Genomic DNA, 24,789 nt, shown 5'->3' on the forward strand with positions numbered 1-24,789 from the left:
TTTCTGAATTTTTGCCAGAACCCGAAAATGCTGCGTGGCTCTCTCTATATTGTGGCGCTGCCTATGCCGTCTAACAGCTGATGTCAGTTGTGGACACCGAGGAAGACCCCTGCGAGGCAAAGCACGGGTGGTGTTCAGCGAGGTCTGCACATTGCTAGACACGCTTCACTAGATAAAGGGCGGGGCGAGTGCCTTCATAGATTACCTTACTTTGAATACCATCACGATCACGCGGCACATCTTGGAGTTTGAGGGACAGTGGACAACTTTGCGGCGAGGTGTCCGATCTGTCCTGGAATTTAGGGACCGCGTGTCCGACTAGCTCGAGTCTGAAGTGCCTCACTCTAACCTTGGGTGACTTGGGATCAATGTAGCCTATACTAGCAGTCTTTTAGTGAAGAAAATAAATGTTGCGGGTCACATTCTCTGTAAGGAAATGCATTTGCTTTCTTCATCACACTCTATGCACGAGCCTTTCACCTGTCTTCGCTCCCCCCGCCCTGTCCCCTTCATTCTGGAGTTAGACGAAGGTATAGAATAATGACAACAAATAGTACCCAAGCCACGTACTCTGCCACCGTGTTGTATAATCTAAAAGAACTATGTTTCGTAGTTGTAAAAGTATTGGCGGACGTGACCACAGAATACCATGCAAAATGAGCGTATATCTCTGCTTGTAAAGCGCTGTCCAATACCCCACAGCGTTTGTCACTCTGGGGGTATGCAACGCCTTGGTGAATTTAAGCTTACGCGTACAAGGTTTAGATTGGTGGTTACATGCTTTAATGAGAGGGAGGGCCAAGGGCCAGGGGAGGGGGGGGTATAGGGGAGTAAGGCAGGAGTAGTAAAGTCCATGTGTGGTCGTCTTGAATGTCGGAACACTTATAAGTCCTTCGTATAAAGGTTAAGTAGGGGCATAGTTTGTGACGGAGACCACGGCTAAATGGCTCGTATTACGCCGCTCCTCGTGTCAATAATGATTATGCTGAATACGGTGTCAGTTGATAGCGTTGTTGGATCTGTGTAAGTTGCAGGCACCGATTTCTTGTGATCGACCCTCCCAGTGCTTGGGCTCGAAGCTATTGACTGATTCATTAATTGCTTGGTGCACTCTCGCATGGGCCAAGTATTAATACCGTCGCCCAATACACAACTGTGGCACGTGCCCCTCTGGAGGTATCTATCACTTCGCTGCACTACCTGCGCAACTGTCGGGTATGCCTCAGCTTAGACGTAACGTTTCGCTTTTAGGTCCTACTGCGTCAACCGGCACGCGTATCCTGCTTGGGAAACCGGTTCACGACGTTAAACTTCAAAGCGTGACGTTAGGCCTTACGTCCTATGTTCAGGCTCAACGCCCCAGAGGCCGGTAGTTGGTGTACGTCCAGGACAGCGCTGGTCATCAGGTTCACCCACTGCTTGGGAAGAGAAGAAAGGGAGGGTAGAGATGGGAGAGCTGAGTTGTGAGCACACATGATGATAACATGGGTTAGAGTCCCTCTTGAGAGCAAAATTTACATTCTGCGGGGTATTTGGTTGGATACAGGTGGTGTAGCCAGGTAGTGTGAGGGAAACTGTTTGTGTGGCTTCTGCGCTGCTCTTTTCCCTAGCGGGCAGAGTACTCGCCCCACCTTTGAGGCAAAGCCTTTCACGGTGTACTGCTCTTTGATGTAAGTAGCCCCGCAAAAGCCTGGGTGCTTGTATGGTCGTCGCTGTCTGCTTATCACCGGTAGGCATAACGAGGGCTTGCAATTGTGTGCCGTTGAACTCTGTTGAGGCGACCTGGGAAGTGAAGCAGAGCGATGGCTAATCCAACTTTTATTGCAGGTGTTCGTGGATGGATCGCTCTACCTGACCAACGTCCAATTGGTTCATTCTGGAAACTACACATGCCATGCGCAGCGAAATCACGACGTCATCCAGACGCACATCTTGCACGTACAGAGTAAGCGCAGCGATTTAACTGGTCCAACTCAACGCAGGGATGAACGTAAAGGGCCAGCGACTCGGATATCTGAGCTCTTGTCCGGTCGGCTAAACAGTGGCGTGCTCGGGTAACAGAACACGTAAGGTGTAAAGGGGAATGTGTATACTATAATGCGATGAGCAAGGCAACAAAAGCTGAAACCATTCAGCCGGGTGGTGGGGGACGTAAATACTAAACTCCGCGCACATGCTAGAACGGAATCACTCATCGGCCAAAGGGAAGAAAGGGCCCGATGAAATTTCCGCGTGGACTTTCGCCAATGTCCGCATAATTTTCTGGTCCGGATTACCCATCATATATCTCAGATGGTATGTGACAAAAAACATTTCTCGGGACAGTTAAGTATGCTTCCATTTCTGCGTGCGTTTGCCGTGCGTAGCTGCAATTGTTCAACGCTTCTATAAAATATGAAAACCTTGGTAGCAAAAAAAAAAAAAAAACTTTACCACCTCGTTTTAAACAAAGTTGACAGAAGCGTGAAAGCTTTCGAACATCTAAACTGCTTCAAAAGCGCGTCAAAACATTCGCTAAAAGCGCGCCCAACCTTCGCTGAAAGCGCGCCCAATCGATCGTCAAGCCTTCAAAGACCCAAATCGCAAACGAAGAATGAACCCATGCGTCGTTTTACTTCGCGCACAAAGTAAACGCATCTACGAACGATCTGAATGTATACCCATACGTGGTTTGAGTGGTAAAGATATATTGTACACGTTCTTCAGGATCGATGCGCTTATTGTCGTATCTAGAATAGTTCCTCTTCCGGGATTTTAAAGTAGCTGTTTCTACGCAGTACAAGCCCGGTTTAACGCACGCGCCGCGTGTCCAGATGTCTTATCCGAGTTTTTCCGTCGACCAACGGGTCTGTGGGGAAAGGCATTAGTTTTTTGACAGGACGCCATCGGTCCCACTAAGAAGCTTTCGCTTTTCTGTGTGAGGAATCTGTTTTGTCGCCACCACATACAGCGCAGCTGCAGCGGCCTCAAATTTTGTTTGTTGGCTTTTTTTGTTGTTGTTGTTTACGGCGGCGGTCGTAAACAAAAAACTGTGGCTTATTCCTCTGTCATAGGAATCGGTAAAATATGAAAGCGAAATGTAAAGCGAAATTTGCAGCTGAGCATGATTTGCGGGTTGTCGGCGGTTTTGTGGGTGTGCTTGGCGAGCGACGTCCTGCTGGCGGGTCGCTTCGGCAAAAGTGTACTGGCGTCATTTCCGTGACGGATATGACGTCAGGGAAATCTTGGTGTATCCAGGCATAAAACACTTTTGTGTTAAAATATAAAACCCGAAAACGAACAACCCTAACCATAACGTACTCTTTAGTGCTAAGGATTTCTTCCCCGCAAGAAGACTCTGTGTGTAGGGGTGCACCCTTTACAGGCCGCTTGCTTCGTTGTACTGGCGTCACTTCCATGAATGATATGACGTCACTCAAATGTTTGTGTATCCCGGAATAAAATACTTTCGTGTTAAAAAAAGGGTGTAGTCTTCACAAGCGTGTCGGCTTAGCACCGTAACCGAGATTTAGCGAGTCTGCTGGTCAGCGTACCCGCTTTCTGCCGTCACTTCAAAGCGTGCCCATTTAACCGCGTGCCCGCATGATGGCGGGCCCGATGACCGGCACGCCAACATGCTTGCGGGATGGGAGCTTGTAACGGTCCTCTAGGTTCGCAAATGGTCTCCAAAAGTATCTAGAAGGTTCGAGTTGGTTTCCAAAAGCGGGGCGACATATCTGTGGCTGGGCTTGAAATACAGTAGCACGTTGTGGTGATTTTGTAAAACAAACAAAAATTCGGCGCCGGCCATAGTTTCAATAACACGGAAACGCGGACTAGTTCGTTAGCATTCATGACAGCAACTTGTGCGCACAACACGGGGACGAAAAGAAAAGGACAGAGACCAGGCCGTAGTTTGGGTGGGTTGTTATCTTCACGAGTGTGTTAAGACGAGTGCGCTTGCCTAACAGCATGCTTGAATAGCAGACGCCTTTTAACCGGCTTACCCGGCTTACCAGCGTCACAGTGTGTCGGGTGCTTGTAACTAGTCTTTATGATTCACACCATTCAACGTAGATGCTCGAAAACCTTTGCTACGAAACATTCTAGGGCAACGCAACGGTGTCCAAAATTATTCCTGACTGGAAACTTTACAGGCACCTGGCGGGCTAGATCGTTCAACGCAACGCTAAGCGAAATAGGCCAGCAACACAAGGCAACGCAACGGTAAATCCAAAGGGTCTCCTCAAAGCATCTAGTATACGCTCGAACAGGTTGCCCATTGTGGCGCCATGCTGAAATTACCGCAACCTGCTGATGCAATCTATGCAGATTTTTACTTATTATTTCGTTTCTTCTGTCGTTTAGAATTAAACGTTGTATGCTGAGCAACGTTGAACTTGAAGCACGAGAGGTCACTTCCTCTTTTAACCCATTTTCTCTCAATAAAAGTTTATCCCTCTCTCTCTCTCTTCAAGCCGAAAAAGCAACCCACCTGCGCTGGGGCAGCAGCGTATACAGGCCTTTTTTAGAGGGCGGGACTTTTGACAATGGCGGTCACAGTTATGTCGGTGCGAAATACCAGCTACTACATACCGTTAAAGAAACCAGTTTGACAGTATGAAGCCGGGGTCCTGCAGTGCGCCGTACGCCAGCGAATTTTCTCTGGACGTCAGATCCAACTGGTTACATTTATACAGAGCCAGTGAAACTGAAATTACTAACTTCGCTTTTCATCAGTTGTGCTTGGAAGCGGCGCTATTCACTACTTCTGCCGTGCAGCGATGCCCGAAGTGCGCGTGATACCCAAGCTCCAGTCACGTGCACCGGGTGAGTTGGCCGAGATGGAGTGTCACGTGACCGGAGTGCCGACGCCACGCGTCACCTGGCTCAAGAACGACGAGGGCTTGCGCGTGGCCACGGACAAGTACACGATCATTGGTGAGTGCTGGCTCGGCCCGTGAAACCATCGAGGGCTTGTGCGCACAGTGATGATTAGCGCGCCAACGCTCACTGGGGGACACAAACGTCGTCACCGCATTGAAACTGAAATTTAACCGGAGGTGATTACCCCAAATAAAAGGGGAACGAACTCTACCATGAGCTATTCGGTGTAACATGTGCGTCCGGGCGGAACGCATTCTGAACATGACATGCCCGCCACATTCTAAGGTATTCCTTGGAAAGAAAAGTGCGAAATAAAACTCATTATGTTTCCTTTTTTGTTTAAATATTTTAATCTGAACGGTTTCATTCATTTCCACCGCAGCTCCAGATGAAGTATAATCCAATTAATTAAATTTCTCTGCTCGCGTTTTCCAAAATTGCTCCGGCACTGTGAAACAATTCTGTCGTTCAACTTCGCCACAGTGCACTTTATCGACGAATACATGCCGAAATTTCGGTGAATGACGATGTCGGGCATACGATTTGACTCATAAGTTCGGTCTGCGCTATGGCATCAGACAATGGAAGCATGATGTTCTGCGCAGCGCAGTGCGACAGCGCAGATTTAGTCAAATAGTGCCCACGTTGCACAGTATTGTTCGCCGATGTTGGGTGGTGGCATGGTATGGACAATCAGGTGCACTGTGGTGAAGTTGAACAACTGGTTTTCCTTTGAGTGTGAAATGATTCCCATAAGGCGCTCAACTGCATCGGAAGGAGTTACATTTCATAACGCATCTTGTCTGGGGACGTTGATGTCTAGAGTGCCTACTGTGATTGTGTTCATGTGTTGCAGTAGTTTTGCTTTGCTTCTTTTTATTTTAGATCCTTTCTCTTTTTATCAGCATCGGAGAAAGCATCTGCTTTTCTATTTCAACTGATTTCTGCATATATTTCTTGCTCTCTGCACGCCTCTCCTTATATCCAAGCTCACCTTGCTCCTTCCTCGAAAGGAGTCCAGGAGGGGGAGGGCAAAAATTAATTTATTAGGCAGACAAAATTCATGGTTGATACTCTGTGAGTCAAGAATATATTGACAATATTCCAGCACTGAAGTAATCAAGTATCGAAGCGATTAGAGCCCTGAAAGGTTCCGTCCCAATACGTAACCCTGCTGGAAACTGGAACGAATAAATTTGTATTTGTACGGTTTTATTTACCGTATCTGCCGGAACACAGGTGCGTAGTGGCTGCAACTTCAGTTCAAACGCAGCTTCAGATCAAACACCTGCGCGTGGAAGTAACTCTCTCTGTCCCTCTTATTAACGCGGAACAGCCCGTGCTGCTTTCTTAGCCCATTAGACGCAAACGAAGTGCTTGATGTCTTGGGGGGCGTTTCTTGTTCCTTCCAGGAAACGGGACGGCCTTGATGGTTGGCAAGATTACGTACAGCGACACAGGAGCCTACATGTGCGTTGCGTCGAATCCCGCTGGCTCCACGAGGGACATCAGCTCGCTCGTTGTCCAAGACCAGCCGACTCCTAGTAAGCTCGCACGCAAATCGATAGCCCGAACCACTTGCCTTCAAGCCTCCCCCAACCCCCCCACCCCTCTCTCTCTCTCTCTCTCTCTCTCTCTCTCTCTCTCTTGCACGCGGAAGCACTTTATCACGCTTTGTCATATGTCAGACCACGCTATTTGTCAGATTTGCTCTCTTGCTGAGTAACGTGCATTCTGGCAAAGCATGCCGACGAAAATTTTCAGTTTGTAGTTTATTGGCCTCTAACTGCGCTAAGCCGAGCATGTTGCATTGCACTTTTAAAAAATCCGACGAGGGGGGAGGGTGCTGATTGATTGTAGGGTTCAACGCGCCGACGCAACGCAGGCGATGAGGCACGCCGTAGTGGAGGGCTCCGGATTAATTTTGACCATCCGGGGATCTTTAACGTGCGCCGAAATCTCGTACACACGGGCGCGTTTGCTTTTCGCCTCCATCAGAAAAGCGGCCGCCGCGGCCGGGAAGCGAACCCGCGACCTCGTGGTACAAATGTTGTCGGTCTCGCAATGCGTAGTGTCACAACGCATCTAGAGCACATTTGTTTTAGTCAAATCGTATGCTGGGCACTGACGCTTGTCTATAGTTAGCACCTTTGGCCAAAATCGCTACTTACTCGAGTGCGTTGTAACGAAGTAGACCTACAATAGTTTTTTTTAAGTGGGCTGTGGTGCAGGGCACCTCGTGCTGGCTTTGAGTCTAGACTATAGTTGATTACAGTCGTTGTGAATGTCTTTACATTTAACCCGAGCTGAACATTACCCAAACAATGTGTAGCTCGAGTACTTAGAAGCACTGCGCTAAAAACGCACGTTTCTCACCCCCATGTAGTTATAATTCCGAAAGGAAATGGCTTAAGCAAGAAAAATGCATGCACTTTAAGTTTTCTAAAGGCAAAATGTGGTCAAAGTAGAGAAATTAAAGTGGTCATGCAGACAAAACATAAGTTTGGTTCATGCGAAATATTGCCTCGTCAGAATCATACTGACACCACTCTTAACGTAAACTTCGCTTAAATAGGCTATATAATTAGAAAAAAAGGGCATGACCATGCGACCCACTAGTTCATTTCGCGCACTTGAACATATGACGTTGTATGCACAGCTGTGCGATTGGCTGAGGTCGGCAAAAGCAAACGCGACTTAGGCAGGGCTTATAAGCTTCCAGAACGAACTATTTTCGCTCAAATGTAATGCATATTCATTTTATAGCAATAAGAATGTGAGGTAAACAATGGAAGTTACGAAAGTACACGTAAACATAGAAGTACCAGTGCGTACTGCTGTTGGTACAGCGCGCACTATACTTGTTATAGCTGCACAGCAGTCCGGCGTTTTTTTTTTTTTTATGTTGCCTCACACGACACTGGCTGATTGGCGTAAGTGACATTGTCTTACGTGACCCTGTTCGTCGAACATACCCCATGTTTCACGAAGTGATTACTACTAACCGTAGCAAAAACAAGCCAGGTACCAGTACGGTCATAAACCAAGCAACCAAGCAGAAACAAAGCAAAGGCGCACAGCGGTCCTGCGCAGTGTTATGGCGCCATCTAGGAGGACTGACGGTAAACAAGGCGTTCCGAGGTCCGCTGCAGACTAAACAGCGCATTAACGTTCGCTTGAAGACTTGTCCTAATTACACAAAACACACGATTTGGCGGGAGAATCGAAATTTTAACTTGATTAATTTCTCAGTGAATAAAGCATCGTTTGCTATCGGACAAGCGCTGGAACAGTATAAAACACAAAATCTTGCGAATAAAACAAACTTGCAGTTTGTCTGCATGGGCCCTTTAAGGAGTGCAAATCGTTTCGCCACATCTGCCCAGGGTACGGCCACAGCATACATATTCTGCCACTCTTGATGCAAACGTCTGTTTACCCAAATTTTCATATTGCCGTTCGCACGACTCTACAAATTTCGAAGTGAACATGTTAGCTCTGAGCGATCTCGTTCCGTGCTCACGCAGCGGCGCCGTCGGAGGAGCGGCGGTTCTTCGCGTTCCACGACTGGGGCGTGGCTGTGTACGACCCGGACAACTGCCGGCTCTACCACCAGATCCAGAGCGTGGACATCATCCCGGGCACGCAAGAGTACGTGTGCGGCGATCGGGGCGCCAATTGCTCCTGGGGCCGCGCCATCAACGTGGCCGACCGATACGTCTACGTCTCCCAGCCTACCAAGGGCCGCGTGCTCATCATCTCACGCATTCAGATGGTCGTCGTCGACGTGAGTGTGTTATACACGCTGTTCCCCGAACCTACTGCCTGCCCTCCATACAATATGACCGACAAAACTATTAATCCCGACCAAGGTCTCGTTTAAGTCTAACCTACCAGCTCTGATAGGTCGGGGTCTGTGAAGATTGTTTACCAGCATTGCATGCCCACTGCGGAATCGTAATACAACGCGAAGCCTTCGATCTGAGGTTACGCAAGGACTCCTCCTTTCCCTCAATGCCTATCATCGGCTCTGTATTATGCAAACGTGAATAAAATGCCATCCGGCAAGGCAATTACTCCTGAAGTTCAGCAATAGCTAAATTTCTCGACCTGTTGAAAGGAAAGAGCTTCGGCGCCGTCTAAAAATGTACCTCATCAGCCTGAACCGAATTGCGCGGCCAGAAAACTAGTATCGATTGCTGCCACTATTATCAACATGCTCCGAGCAGGAAATTCTGGTATACACGCCAGAATTCCCTCTTCGCTGCTTATACGACATCTTAGCATGGAAAAAAGTTTTGCTCTGTGTGTAGTTACGACACAATTTTCTTGTGAACTGTCATGCTTTTTCATTGTTTCTCTGTCATGGCAGGGCGTGGATGTACGATACGATTTGCTGCGTGCGCTCAGCGCATTACGCTCGGCGCTTCCTGGAAGTTCTTACTTCCTCCTAGTGAGAAGCTCTTAGCCTTGAATTCCAAGCCGTGCTGTGAAATTATGGCAAGGAAAAATAAAAACCTTTATTGGGATCTGTCCCTATCAGTCAGTTGCGAGCGATAGTGTCACGTGTGAAGACTGCTCCCACGAGCAGATATCGGTAACTACAGAGCGCTCGAAGTTTCGGCGTCAGTAGCGTTTCGCTTTTACATTTGTATGCTTTGTACCAAAAAAAAGGTTCCACCATAGTGAAAAATCAATGTAAGAGTTAAAAGTTCATTAAAGGCTACCGAATTTAACCTATCGCTTTTGTCTCTAAGGTTTGTTAAAGAGGTTAGGGAAGATTAGGTACGTTGGAGATTCTGACGACAATCTTTAACTAATAGGGTTCAAGCCAGTAGGCGGCTTATGCACTTTAAATTAATTTCGGCGGCACGCTTATATTTGGAGTTCAGTGATGCGTACATTTTTGTTCCTGTAGGCCCGGCGAGTGGGAAGGATTTTTTTTTTTCGATAGATTGGTTTCCTAGGCCTCCATGGCGAAGTCTAAATCGGCTTCCGGGAAGCCTAGATGTGAAGCCCGATGGACGGGAATGCTGTACCAGGAACTGTCCCATTATAGTATTAACTCGAACTTTTTCTCGATGCTTAAGTAATCATAAACAGCAAACATAATTCAAATAAACTTAACAGCAGGGAATTTTATTCTGGTGAAGCCGCTGATTATGTGTGCCCGCGTTCATAGCATCCACTTCCTGCTATACGAAGAGACTCAGTTCTTCAACTGTATCCACTCATTTGGCGCACTACACTTTACGAGACGTAAAATTTGCATGATGCGGAAACCAAACGTAAAACATGGAGGACCCGCCGTAAAAACGTATAAATGCATACTGTGAATGGAAGCCATATACGCAGTCACTCTGAATTCCGAATGACTCTGTAATTACAGAGTGATTTGGAATGCCTGCGAACTATCATGTGTTTGTGTCGGGTCAAATCAGGAGTTTTGCGTTCTGAAGCAGCCCTTTATATTCAGGATACGCCGTCGTAAATGGCTGAATTGAATTTTGTCTATCTATGCTTATCATTCACAACCGTCTGAGTAACGTAAATGCACGAACCTGTTTTACAAATCCTACACTGGAATACAACATTGTTATTCAGGAATTCAACCCATGGCTGAAGGTTGAGTAATCTTTAATCGATTACGATGATGATGTAAAAAAAAAAAGCTTTCGGAGGCATCAGCGGGTGCGCAAGTCAGCAGAGGCCGTAGGAGCCCTGTTCCAGGGGTACCACCCCACCGTACCGCCGTACCGCCGTCGGGAGCAGTAGCACATGGCACAAGACCCCGGTGGAGTGCCACCTAATCATGCAAAAAAGACCTATAAGAAACGTTTTCCCAGTGTAGTCCCGGCCAGCGCCAAATTAGTTCACACAAAAATGTCAAAATTACCGCCGTCACCGCACGCGAATCTTATTCTACATTAACGAGATGGCGCTCCATGCCTGAGCACAAACAAGCGAACATTGGAGCTACTGGCGCCACGTCATGAGGGAAAATAGAACCTTGATCACCGCTGTTCGTCGACGCGCCAGCGCGCCGTTGAGATGCTGCTTCGTTCTCAATTTCCGTGCGTTTTAAGCGAAGCTTATGTGGCTAGGGTTCCATGTATTTTTCGTGTCTGCGAACAAAAAGCGGCGAGGCTCCATGCATAGAGTTAATACTACTGGCTCCATGTGCTCCAAAGCGCGATGAGTTGGAAAACGGACGTCGTTGCGTGTGTGACAGCACGCGATCACCACCGAAGTCTTCCACCGTTCGAAGTATGATTTGTATCTGATGCATTTTGGGTAGATTAGTTATCAATTGGCGCCATTTTTAAATTAAGTTGAGTCAAAATAAAAGCGTGCGTTTTTCTTTTTTTGAAGGGGTGACCGCCGTCAACGATCAAGAAAACTAAAATTTGGTCATACCTTCATGCCGTGTGTTAAAAAAAAGCTTTGCTGATCGTCCACCTTCACATAGTGGAATTAAGGGCTCATGATGATTTTTTATGTTTGCTGAAGTTTTTGTTGTAGAGTGCATAGGCGCCGATTACGGGGGTTGGGGGGGTTGGGGAAGGGGTTCGAGCTGCCTCCGGTGTTTCCCACCTCGGCGATGCGGACTTCTGACACTCCCCCCCCCCCCTACCCCCCTCCCACACACCCCAAAGTTTCGTTAGGAGTGCGTTGCCAGTTGATATATTTTGAGTTGGTTCTACCTTATATATAAGTGTAGCTAAAGCTTACTGCATCATTGTGGGCGCATAAGTGCATGGGTTACTTTATTACTACTCATTTATTCTTTCAAAACCTTAAAGTAGGAGGACAAGTGCCCTAGAAGCACCGGTGGTAGTTGGGTCATCCGTATTTTATTTACTTTTTTAACTTCTGTCTGTGAAGGCCGTGTACACACACAATACATTTAAATATACACAAAGGAATACATCATATTTTTTTTAATAGGAGGCAGGAGCCTACTAACCATCATTGTCTAATGCTAAGAGGGAGCCTCTGCGCAGGGAATAAATATGTTGCTGTATGTTCACCTCGCTTTAAATTGCTTTGCGTGCTTTTTTGAGTCTGAAAAAATGCTGCAGTCTTCAGTGAGCCCTTCGGCAGAGTTTTCTATCAGCGGTTTGTCAAATGCACGTGGGTGTTCAGGATATTGCTACTCTTTCCAGTAGGCAATCATGAAGACTCATGATAAGCAAGCTCTCCTAATAATTTGTATTTCTCAGGGATGAAGACATCGTCATTTGCATTCAGAGGTCATCAATATATATAGTTCATTTATAACTGAAAATGAGGCCAAGCTGCGTTCATACAAAATCAGATTCAGATAACGGTGTTTAACGCACCAAGTTCTACACCCGGGCTTGAGGCGCGCTGTAGTGCAGGGCTCCGGATGAATTTTGACCACGTGGGGATCGTTAAAGGGGGCCGAAATCTCTACATACCATGTATACATGATGATGATTGGTGCACTTCATCATCATCTTACCACTATCAGAGACTGCTTGTGAAGTGATACACACACACCCATATATATATATATATATATATATATATATATATATATATATATATATATATATATATATATATATATATATATATATATATATATATATATATATATATATATATATATATATATATATATATAAATGTGTCGAACTGAAAAAAAAATACCGTTTGGGTTATAATTCGGGTTCGGGGGAATTTATTTCGTTCCGGTTCAGTTCCGGTTCGACTAAATCACAACCTGAACCCTGAACTTGATTTGACGCTTTACTCATAAAGATACCAACCAAGTTATCAACTATTGGACATAAAAGATATAAAAACGCTTGGCATGTATTATCAAAATGTGGACGGCAGCTGAGGCTGGCAAGGAAAACACATTTCTTCCGGTTAAAATTGGCATCAACATCACAAGGCGATCAAGTAACGCTGATCTAAAGGAGAGCGAAAGGCGGGTGTCGAGCTAAAGAACATCAGACAATTTGCCGTATTTATTTATTTATTTCAATGACTTTTAGTAACATAGTTGAGCTCTCTGCTTCAATGCAAGCTTTGTTGCGTTATCACCTTCCCGGCCGTCCCCGGCGCCACGCTATCGTTTGCTGCTATGTTGCAAGTTTATGGCGTGATCACAGAAAAAAACTGTGGTTGATTCTTGTCATAGGAATCGGTAAAACACGAAAGTGAAATGTGCAGCGAAATCTGCAGCTGAGCGTGATTTGCGGGTCGGCGGCTGTTTTGTGCGTGTGATTGGCGAGCGAGGTCCTGCTGGCGGGTCGCTTCGGCAAAAGTGTACTGGCGTCATTTCCGTGACGGATATGACGTCAGGGAAATCTTGGTGTATCCCGGCATAAAACACTGTCATGTTAAAATATAAAACCCGAAAACGAACAACCCGAAGTATAACGTACTCTTCAGTACTAAAGGTTGCTTTTCCGCAAGAATACCCTGTGTGCAGAGGTGCACCCTTTACAGGCCGCTTGCGTCGTTGTACTGGCGTCACTTCCGTGACGAATATGACGTAAGGGAAATCTTCGTGAATCGAGGACTAAAACACTTTCCTGTCAAAAAAAAAAACGGCCGTGACCGTAGATTATATTAGCGGTAAGGAGAGCAAAACGCTGCGCTTGATAACGGCAACGCGTACCGATGCCCCCGATTCACTTATTCGACAAGCTCGAACTCCATCAGCGCGGTAATGAATACAACAGACAGTTTTCTTCGTTATTTTTCATTTGAGTTCCATCATGTGACCCACAGATTACCGGGAGGAATGTGGACAAATGCCATGCGTTGGGTTCTCTTTGTTATGGAGATGCTTGTACTGCCCTGTTATGTTGCTGTTACGCCAAACAAAATTTTTATTTTATTGTCAAACATAAAAGCAAAATACGGCACATTATTTGTACACCCCGTGATCGCTGACTTGGAAACAGTCAAAACTGTTATTTCTTTCGGTAGAAAACAGCTTTAAACTGCGCGTCATGGGAAACTGCGCCTGCTGCAAATTCACGGGGATTTCACGGCGCCGAAGGTCGGTGAAATTTTTAGCCCTATTTCACGGCGACCGTAGCTGCCATTCGCAAGCTTACGCAGGATGAAGTTGCCAATTTGTGACGTAATTGTTCCCATCAACTATTTAAATTACGTCACGTCTTCTCAGCCAATCACAGAGAGGGCGTGCCGTACAAGCCGTATTGTTGCTGAATAGCAAAGACGGGCCTACGTTGTCATGTCCGCTGCATCTCGTCTGGTTTTTCATTGCCCGCCAAGAATTATGCTCTTTCAGCAGAGAGAAATAAGGCAAGCTTTAAAACTGGGGCTAGTAAACGTCGTGAAACGCCAAAATGACGACAGCACACACAACCGTTTTTTCAACCGAAAGCACGTGATCGAAATTCACAGCCAATCAGAGAAGACTTCTGGTAGATTTACAGTTCACGGTGAATAGGTGACTGGTAAAAAGTGCAAAGGCCCATGGGTACGTCATCTGCTCCCGCCACTTCCGGTTCGAGATCTCGCCTGGCCTCCCGTACGCCAGCGGCTCTCACGCGCGTGTGTGCATGTTGTTTACTTATTACCGAGTACTTACCTTTCAGAGGAGCCCCTAGTAGGATTCATCGTCGTTATTCATTGAATGCGCGATGCATGAGCGTTTTTGTTTTCAGTGGAAATAGATAAACAACAAGAACGGCGCGCGTGAAAGCCGCTGGCGTACGGGAGGCCAGGAGAGCTCTCGAACCGGAAGTGGCGGAGCTCTGCGGGAGCAGACAATGTACCCATGAGCCTTTGCGCTTTTTACCGGTCACCTATTTAGTGCGTCGAGAATAAAGCCGCAAGTGCCTACATCAACGAGCTATGCATTGGTATGCCCGAACTTTTACGCTTTTACCGCAGCCAAGCCAAGCCACGACAAGCCAAATGTTTTAAGCTTAATAAAATGGCGCTAATAATGCGTCTATGGGTAATGCGGCGTAGTGAAGTTTCAGAAACGTGCAGTGCCCGCTGGAGATAAGTTACGACTAGCGTCACTAAATAAAGGCTTTTAGTGACGCTAGTTTATTTAGTGACGCTAGTTACGACGTTGATGCATGCCTTAAGTTAGTAACTTGTATCTAATAGAATTTTTATGGGGAGTGAGTGTGCTTGGCAACTTCACGTGTCTATTTGGTGCCTGGCTCCGGTGAAGACGTACTAGCAGATACGGTCGGCTGGTCGCTTCTCGCAGCCCTTGTTAGAGGAATCTATTAGAGGACGGACACGTTTTAACTCGGCGTTTGTGCGCTTTTCAAGCATAACAGCAGACTTCTTGTGTATGACGCTAGTGCGTATTCGGCATGTTTTGAAGTTCTCCGCTCGCGATATTTGCCTTTTCTGCACTTCAATAGCCTCAAAACCGCGGGGGTAGGTAGCTCCCAAGCCACATTGTTTATGTATGTGTGCTTTGAGGGGGAGGGGGGGTGAAGGAGGTAGGCCACACTTCATGGTTTGTGAACAAATTGTCTGCCGGGTATTGGCCAGATTGATAAGATGTTTAGCTGTATTTATGGCTGTTTGTTGTAACTACAATAACAAGCTGTGTTCAAAGGTACAGGCTAGCGAAAAGTCAAACGGAGCACGGGAGGGACGGCCCAACTTGGCAAAAAACGCATGCCAGCGCAGTCTATCAGTAGATGCACCGCAGATAGCGAGAGTGCGTCAGCACATCCGGCAGGTCTATAATATCAATGTTCTGACGCTCGCCTTATCATCCCTGCTCGTCAGGGGCACCTTCAATTTTTTATGCAAGCATTTGTTTGCCCTCCTGGAGGAAACTCGGTATTCAGTGACGTACACTTTTTTGGTGCTGTGGTTCGCGATTCGTTCGTTGGTGAGTTCCTTGCTCAGTGTGGTATTTATGCTGTGGTATCAATTAGGCAAGTTGCGACCAAAATTACGCTGGGATCAAGAGAACGCATGCAGGAAAAATCAGAGCCCTCACACCCTGTAAAGAGGGAAGTGCAGCGAAGCTGGCGCTCTTGTCGGATTTGCAATGTTGGGGATTAGCGCTATATTGGGGATTCGTTATCCTTAGTTATAAGTGCAGTGGCGCGATCTCTAAGTCGCAGACAAAGGACACGCATGATCGGTGGGTAGAAACAATGACGTCTTAGTGCGCCGCACAGGTGGCCACTGAAGAGCGCGCGGCATTGCGCAATGTCAGCCGGGGGAGAGATGCCGCGCGTGGCGAGGATTATACGCGATTCGGGAAAGAGGCGGTGGCGGTGGAGAAGCGTATAAAGTGGGGCTGTAACCATACTCCCGCCGCATCTGGCCATGCTTCACTGAAACACGCAATGGAGAAACCGGCTTACAGATGTAAAGCCGATTTTCTTCAAGTTGGCTTCACCTCTACACACGAATGCATTGCTGGGAAGACATTTTTTCGGGGGCAGTACAAGCCGTCTTATATCAAAATGTGGTGGCCCTAGTACCTTCTGTAGTTCTTGAAGTAAACATTTCTATGCCTCCTGATGGCGTTCGATGTTGCACCAGAACACACTGCAGGAAAGCCAACTTTACACAAGGGGTTTCAAAAAACGATGATGACAAGCAAGGCATATGAAGCGTCTCAAGAAAAAAAATTACGCCCACCTCCCCTCGCGGGAACCGTGGTGTGATGCGACGCTGAGGGGGTTCAAGCGCAAGCGGAGAGCAACCGTCGACCGAAAGGCCGCCGGAGAGCGGCACACCGGTTATATTCTAGGCAGCGCGCCCGAAGGAGAGGAAACCGCGGAGAGAGAGAGTACTGCACATGCGCAGCACCGCGCGCAGCGCCGCCCACCGGCGGAGTGAGAGCGCGCTGGGCCGCACACGCTCTCACCTGGGCACGCGCCGGCGCCAGTGCGTCTGCCGCGGCTATGACGCAACACAATCCAACACAATCCACTTTAATCCAATCCAATCCGAATCCAATCCAAGCCAATCCAATCCAGTCAAATCCAATCCAATGCCCCTCGCGAGAGAGTGTTCGCTATCGGAGAGGAGAGCGGGAGAGTGGCTGCGGACAACGGACGCACGCGGACAACAACGGACGCACGCAGGAAGGACAGGGCCGCCGACAAGAGATGCTCTGAGAGTCGCATTTAAAAAAAACGCTTCCCAATCCCATGGTTGGAATCAAACGCCACGAATGAAGCGAGCCACGGAGTACGTGAGCGAGCCCCTTGCCTACAAGCTCCTTGACTACAAGTGCGTAAGGCGCCGCCGCCGTATGCCGCCATCGTTCCGTCCCGTGGTTCCGTCAAAGCATTTGTAAACCTGCGCTTTTTTTTTTTTTTTTTTTCACGTTCGCGTTTGCGATTGCGCGCCGGCGGCGGCTTCTGAACCGGCCAGAAAGCGACTCGCGCCGCGCGTGGCAGTGGGAGGAGCCAGACGACTTCGTACGGCGGGAGCTTCAAAGCGCTCGAGGATGCGGCTGGCCCCGCCAAAGACGATTAGGCTTACCACTGCGGAGGATATTAGGGACGAAGCCCCTTAGAGGCTCTGCCTGTTGGCGCCTCATGTCGTCGTCGTCGTCTTAACCGTCGTCTCATGTAGTCACGGTACTGAAACACCGGGAGACTCGTTTACACCTCGCGCTAGAATTTAACGCGTTCTAAAAAAAAAAAAAGCACCGGGACACTCGTTTACGCCTCGCGCCAGAACGCTTCGTGCTTCAAAGACGCCAGACTCTTACAGCAAAGCTGTATACGTACTTCTACTCCCCAATGGTTTCATCTCCGTTGAAAAAAAAACGCCAAGGCGCCAAGAATACATTTATACACTGCATGCTTCACCACATGGTGTTAGATGCTTCACCCTTCCCCAGGTTTCACGTTAGTGGAGATGACCCGGGATTTTCGTACGCGTTTTTGCCCATGGAGATAAAACGTTCTAGCGCGAGGCGTTGGAAAACGAGTGTCCCGGTGTGCTCCTTTTTAATTGTTTCACTCTACCTTGCTTCTTTTGGTTACCATGGCTGTCTTTGATTCTTCACTGTTCTTTTCATATTTCATCGTTAGCCTTCTAGTCTGGCTTAGCCACTGGATGTCCACGCTTTTCATGTATATGTCCCTAAAAACTTTAGCTGTCCACCTACGTTGATCCATTGCTCTCAAGCTCCCCTCAAAACATATTTTACTCTGAGCCTCTCAAACTTCAAACGACGTCCAGCCCATATCTCAACTGCTTCGTTAGTTGCTTAACCATGCGCCCCTAAGGCCAACCGGCCTACAGTTCTCTAGCTCACTTCTCTGGTTCAATGAGGTTCTGAAATGAGGACGCCACTCTGCTAATTTATTGTTCATAAAGACGTTCATCCTCCCTGTCTCGCTCCGCTAGAGAACGGGCTACTCAAACTCGGTGGAACAAAAGTTGTTGGCGTTGTTCGGATCGGCAGGAATCGAGAGCTTCGAGGCGCTGATTTATTTATTTATTTATTTATTTATTTATTTATTTATTTATTTATTTATTTATTTATTTATTTATTTATTTATTTATATATTTATTTATTTATTTATTTATTTATTTATTTATTTATTTATTTATTTATTTATTTATTTATTTAAATACCTTAAGAGCCCAGAAGGCATTACATAAGGGGGGATACATACAGGAGGTTACTACAGCACCAGTAAAACAGCATGTGACATAGTGATACCAGTAATCAAAATGGCCAATAGCACAAGCAACATTACTAACAACACAGTAAGTAATAAACACAGTAAGCAGTCCGCCATAACAGGAAACATATTACAGAAGTAGCAATAACATTCTCTACGCATACGTTATGATTAAATGTCAATGGTGGCTACAAATTATTGTCTACTTCTAAGTAAGTTAGTAATGAAGATTGGAAAAGCGAGGGTTCTGTAATAGCGAAGATGTTTGAGGGTAGTGCGTTCCACTCGTTTATGGATAACAAAAGTGGTGAGCATTGATATTTCTTACTGCGTGAGTGTATGGGATCGACCTGATGCGCATGATCTACGCGAGCAGAAACATAGGGAGCCGGGTTAATGAATGTTCGAGAAAATGACGAGTCACTATGATATAAACTGTGGAAAAAAGAAAGGCGGGAGTACTTTCTGCGCGTGGCAAGCAATGAAAGGTTCAGAGGATGCTTCAGAAATGTTACACTTTGGTGGCGAGAATGACAGGAGGTGATAAATCGAGCTGCTTTATTTTGCACCGATTCTAGCATATCAGATAATATTGCCGTATGTGGATGCCACATGGTTGACGCGTATTCTAGTGAAGGCCTGATCACAGCTGTATATGCGTGAAGTTTAGTTTCCGAGTTTGCGCACCTCAGGCGGCGTTTCAAAAGACCTAGTTTTTTCAACGATTTGCTAGTGTGATGTACTCAACGTGACTGTTCCAGGTTAAGTCGGAACTAATGAAAATGCCGAGGTATTTAGTCGAAGAAACGGCCTCAATTACGGTGTTGTTAATTATATATCTGTCGGAGGAGGGGTTAGCTACGGAAGCAAATCTAATGTGTTTGGTCGTTTCAGCGTTGATGTCCATCTGCCACAGTTTGCACCACTCTGTTAGTTTTCTAATTGTAGGATTCTAAGTGTAGGATTCTAACTGTAGGAATCTAACTGTAGGGTTCTAATATATCATTCGGTTCGGTAATCTCCTTATATATAACGCAATCATCTGCGAATAGGCGTAGGGAAGAAACTAATTAGATCCAATGTCATTAATGTAAACCAAGAATAATAACGGTCTGAGCACGGAGCCCTGGGGAACTCCGGATTTTACCATGCACTTTCTGGAAATTATGTGGTTAAGTTTGACTGACTGTGACCGTTTACAGAGGAACTCTTGAATCCATTTGGGTTGTTTTCTGATCAAGCTGGAGGTTGCGGACTTTGGTTAGTAATCGGTTATGTTGGACACGATCAAAAGCCTTTGAAAGGTCGATAAAAATAGCATCTGTAGGAACAGAGCTATGCGTCCGCTTCCCAAAATTGTAAACTGCAAACGTAAAATTGGATACGTAAAGACGTACTTCGCGCCGTTAGACGGAGAAACTAAAGCGAAGAAATAGGTTTTTGATTGATTTTGGGGTAAGCGCCGTAGCTACACTTGGACTATGAGGCGCACCGTAGTGGATGGCTCCGGATTAATTTTGACCTCCGGGGGATCTTTAACGTGCGCTGAAATCTCGACACACTCGTTTTTTGTTCGTTAGTTTGTTTTTGTTTTTCGCCTGTATCAGAAAAGCAGCCACCGCGACCGGGATCGACCCCTCGTCCTTGCTCTCAGCAGAGGGCAGAAAGAGACGCAAACGCGGTGTAGTAGAAAAGAAGCCGTTCGAAGTAATACGCGTCACAAGACGAAGAAACGATCGAATTCGAAGAAAGATACGGAAATACGATGTAGCAGTGAAGGATTGCTAATAAGTAACGCCAGGCTTTCGCCTTCATCAAAGGACGTTAGCAGGCTTAATTAAGTGCCTAGTGGATTTTGTTTTTGTTTTTAGTTTCAATCATTCCTTACGAATTCGAGAGGTGCCAGTCATCTACAGTCACACAATTAGAACTATTAATTGGGTTAGCTTCGCCAATTACGCCTCTCTGTGCAGAGAAAAGGCGGTACATTTTTCGGTTGCGCACTCAAAAATTTTTACCTTCTGGGCAGAGCAGAAGTGCAAAAAGGGTAAGGTGATGACTCGTACTTAATTACCACTTACCATGTGGAAATATGTGCCAGAACATCCATGGGTAACGCAACTGACGCGCATTACCCGCCCGCGGTGGTTCAGAGGCTAAGGCGTTGCGCTGCTGAGCACGGGTCGTGGGTTTGATTCCCAGCCACGGTGGCCGCCTTTCTGATGGAGGCGAAAAGCAAAAACGCCCGTGTGTACGAGATTTCGGCGCACGTTAAAGATCCCCAGGTGGTCAAAATTAATCCGGAGCCCTCCACTACGGCGCGCCTCATCGCCTGCGTTGCGTCGGCACGTTAAACGTCGGCACTTACGCGCACTGATTAACGTTGTTCGCGAGCGAGGTACGTACCTCTGGAAGCCGAGTTGAGCAGACGACATCGCGTTCAACAATGGATGATCAGGGATGATCACCGCAGTCACTAGATATCTCGCTTGTTCGCGAAACTTAAGTTTTCACAATCTTTCAATTTGAATGCAATTTTCGTAAATTTGATGTTGTATAAGTTTCCTTGGCATATATTATTGTTTTACTCAAAAATAAACACCTTACTTGCATCACGTGACTTCCGAAACGCAGACCGGAAATAGCGACCAAAATTTTAACGCGAGGCGCGCGAGGCCGGCGATGCCTGCGGGAACTCTAGCGATGCTGCGACTGCACAGTTTTTACAGTGATGCTTAAGTGGTGAAGTTATACATGTGTTGGTGCTTTTCTCCTTACCTGTGCACAACTAAGCGATTATAAGGTCATCTAGGCTGTTCATTATTGAATGGGGTAGATTTCTGTCCCGTGTGAAAAAGGAGCTACACCGTGTAACTTGGTAGTTGCTTCTTCCCAAGCGTTACATTTTGTAGGTCCCGCAGCCCAGTTTTTTTTGATGGGCGCTTGCCTAAGCGACGCGTATGACGTTCTACAGTGCACTTTTCGCCCACATTATCAGCTTTTTTCCCGCATGTACAACTTCGTTTGCCCCTCGTATTGCGTTTCAGCGAGCCGTTAGAAGCGCTCGCTGGAGCTACCCGCATCGCGCGGGTGGCTCGCAAGGCGTGTTTTTGCGTGCAGAAAACGCGCCATGCGGTTCACGCTGATGCCCGCGTAGACGATTAAGCTCAGACAAACAAACAGTGCGCCAGCCGTGTATGCGCGCCACGTTTTCGTTTGCAGCAACCGCTTCACGCGGTTAACACTTCATTTTAACCGCAAATTTCAATTGGGCGAGATTTCAATGCAACAAAGTTAATTACGAGTTTTATTGACTTTGTTACATCGATGTTTAACTGTATACTGTGTTTGACGGATGGAAGCCGTCATTTCAACCCTTACGTAATTATTAATTGTATTTTTTTAATGAATGTTAGAGAGAGAGAGAGAATAGTCTTTAATGATACTGGTGAGGTTAGCCTGGCCAAGGCGCCTAGCTTGCTACACCAGTAATGAATGTTACGACGCCACTGCTACTGCAGGCTTCCACACAAGGTTCATGAAAATGGCCCCCTTGATCACACTTTGTAAATAGTTAAAATCATGTGTGTTCCTCTTCATCATTACAATTATCATTGACGCTGCATTCATCTGGCATAGCAAGCCAGGCAGCCTAGCTCGGCTGACATCGCCAGACTCATTAAATATTGTTCTCTCTCTCTTCCTAAAGCTATTTCTACTTAAACAGAACACAAATATAACTATAAACACAAATTGCATGTTTGTCTGCTAAGATTCATTTATAACCCTCCCAAAAGTACCTACCATAAATAGCTAAAGAAATATGTTAAATCACGATCTGAGAACTAACAGTTTTGTATCTCACACTCGGTGCCGAGCACAACTGCGACGGTGCACCACTCATCCTCATTGCAGCATATGTTAGTTCAAAAGTGGTTGATGCCGTTTTTTCTGGCTAGATGTTGTCTTGGCACCCAGTCATTTCTGTCGTCATGCTGATCATTCTGTTTCTTAATTTGATACACAGTATTACTTAGTCAACATCTGGTGTATTGTGTATAAGGTGCATTTCTTGCATTTCTTTTGCATCACTAAGGAATTTCAGTTTTTTTAACGGTGGTGAAAGCCTGAACAGATGGCTGCGTCCAGTTCAAAAAAGCATGCAGCGTGTAATCTGGGCATCTAAAAAAAAGAGGAAATGAAATGAAATGAAATTTAGGTTCAAGAGACTTCTTGGGATTTGCCAATCTTGGGATTTTCCAATTCGCCATTATAGCAGCCCCAAATTAACTACATGTTCCCATTTAACTTCCTTGTTTACGATAATGTTTTGGCGTTGACACAGCTGAAAAAATACTGTACTGAGCAATGCGTGAAAATATTGTATACTGACTCTCTTCATGCAATTCTGTCGTCGATTTGTTGCTGCTGTTGGACTTGATATGTACTCTAAAATTTTCCACACGTTTTTGTTTGCCCACAATGCACCTGAATGACTAATACGTAATTGCATCCAAAATCACAATACTATGGATAACAAGGACAGACATATGCTCTGGCTCAAAACTTTGATCTGCTTTGTGATATCCACAATGTCGCATTGTGCAGACACCATGCAGTTGAGGGGTATGCTACACTTAGTCATTCATTGGCTTTGGCCTTTGGTTGGTGAATCATGTGTTTTGCAGTGTAGTAAACCACCCTCTCCTCCCTACAGGGTTATTTAGGTTGAAAATAATGTTACGGAGAGAAAGACGTGAAGCACAAGACGCAAAGGGGTGAATGCCAGTTCAATATTATTCACAAAATTAAGGCAGTAACCACTGCCTTGGTTGTAAGCAAAATTTGAAGCATTTATTAATTAGTGCCTCCTCTGGGAGCCGGTTCATGGTACCGCTCCTCACTAGCCATACGAGCTGCATGGCTGGTGAGGACCATTTTAAATGCTATCAGGATTTGCGCTAAAACTTGTCCAAACAGTGAGCGTGTGCCCCACACCAGTACTTGAAACAACTACACGGGCTGCTATAATTTCGTGGATGTGGCTGCCTCGGTCACTACTAATGTTACTCTAAGGGCATCTTAGTTGCTTATGGATGTCCGTTCGCTCGCTTCTGCTTGACGAGTTTTAGCAATAGCTTCCACAGTGTTAGATACATGCCAGTTGAGTTTGATTCACCACACATAGTGGCTATTTTAACGCAAAATTAAGATGTCCAGAGAAGTAAAAGGCTCGCTCGCCTGAACCTGTAGCTGCACAGTGTAGCCACCCTACGACTTTTTACACAGTGGTGTCATCGGTGCAGTGGAAAATGAACTAACACATGCAGAGTGAGTGGATCGTCATCATGATCTGTCCCTTTCGGCATTTCCTAGTGTGACCTCTTGCCTCCCGCATCCTTGCAGGTGGTGGTGACGGACAAGTTCCCCGTGGACCTTCACTATGTCCCCCACCTGGACCAAGTGTGGGTGCTGTGCTGGCGAGGCCCAGTAGACCGTGGCACCAAGACTATACAGATCATTCGCGACGCCAGCCAGAAGAAGAAGCACCACACCGTGCACCCGGAGCCCGTTGATGGACACTTTGACCTGGTATGGCGAGATGTATGGAGTGACAGGAAACTGCCACAACCAGAACCCTGAACACCATGGGGACAAGTGTCACTCATGCATATAACTGGGGACACCTAGAAGCATTGTGCCTTCTTTTCGTAGTGTACTTCCCGGTGCCAACAAGGTACTTGTGACGAATACTGAATGATCTTGGCTCCAGTGTTCTGGCAGTTTGGCACTAAGAGCCAGCGTGGAGCTTGAACAGCTTTCTTGCAGCTATTCTTCCTTGTGAACAATCTCCTGAAGGATGATGGGGCATTCAAAATAAGGGCATTCCCATAGAACAACTTTTAAATCTTTTCGAACACCAATATGTGTGTGTCAGTACTCAACACTGGACCATGCGACTACAGGCCTACTGCACTGAAAATTTCGACCTCTTCGAAACTCTATTTCCATAGTCTGCCTAAAAAGACTGCAAGATACAAAATATGACCGCTGAAATGCACACATGCACGGCGTGAACGACTGGCAAAATTGGCAATTTTGAAACCACAATTGAGAAGAGTGGCCATTACGGCCAGACTGAAGGGACGTTGCAGTCAGCGAGCAAGCAGAGCAAGTGGCCGGCCTACGCGCAAGTGGCTGGCTTAGCAAATCTGCGTGCAAATGCTTTGCATGCACTGCCACCCTAAAAGCGAGCTCAGCAGAGCTCGAT

General features: G+C 46.5%; 1 protein-coding gene across 2 annotated transcripts in view; it reads left to right on the plus strand.

Moving 5' to 3' along the window:
* LOC144145473 (follistatin-related protein 5-like) overlaps window positions 1-24,789 on the plus strand; it is a 481,029-nt gene that overhangs the window by 434,220 nt on the left and 22,020 nt on the right. For both annotated transcript variants that reach the window (XM_077677106.1, XM_077677115.1), the window contains exons 8-12: window positions 1,828-1,945; window positions 4,762-4,920; window positions 6,279-6,410; window positions 8,394-8,653; window positions 23,925-24,110. In XM_077677106.1, coding sequence (XP_077533232.1) covers window positions 1,828-1,945; window positions 4,762-4,920; window positions 6,279-6,410; window positions 8,394-8,653; window positions 23,925-24,110 — 855 coding nt within the window. The remainder of the gene's footprint in view (window positions 1-1,827; window positions 1,946-4,761; window positions 4,921-6,278; window positions 6,411-8,393; window positions 8,654-23,924; window positions 24,111-24,789) is intronic.

The sequence above is a fragment of the Haemaphysalis longicornis genome, unplaced genomic scaffold, assembly GCF_048455015.1.
Source record: "Haemaphysalis longicornis isolate Haplotype H1 unplaced genomic scaffold, Haemaphysalis longicornis Haplotype H1 scaffold_1, whole genome shotgun sequence".
In the NCBI taxonomy this organism is placed as follows: Eukaryota; Metazoa; Arthropoda; class Arachnida; order Ixodida; family Ixodidae; genus Haemaphysalis; species Haemaphysalis longicornis.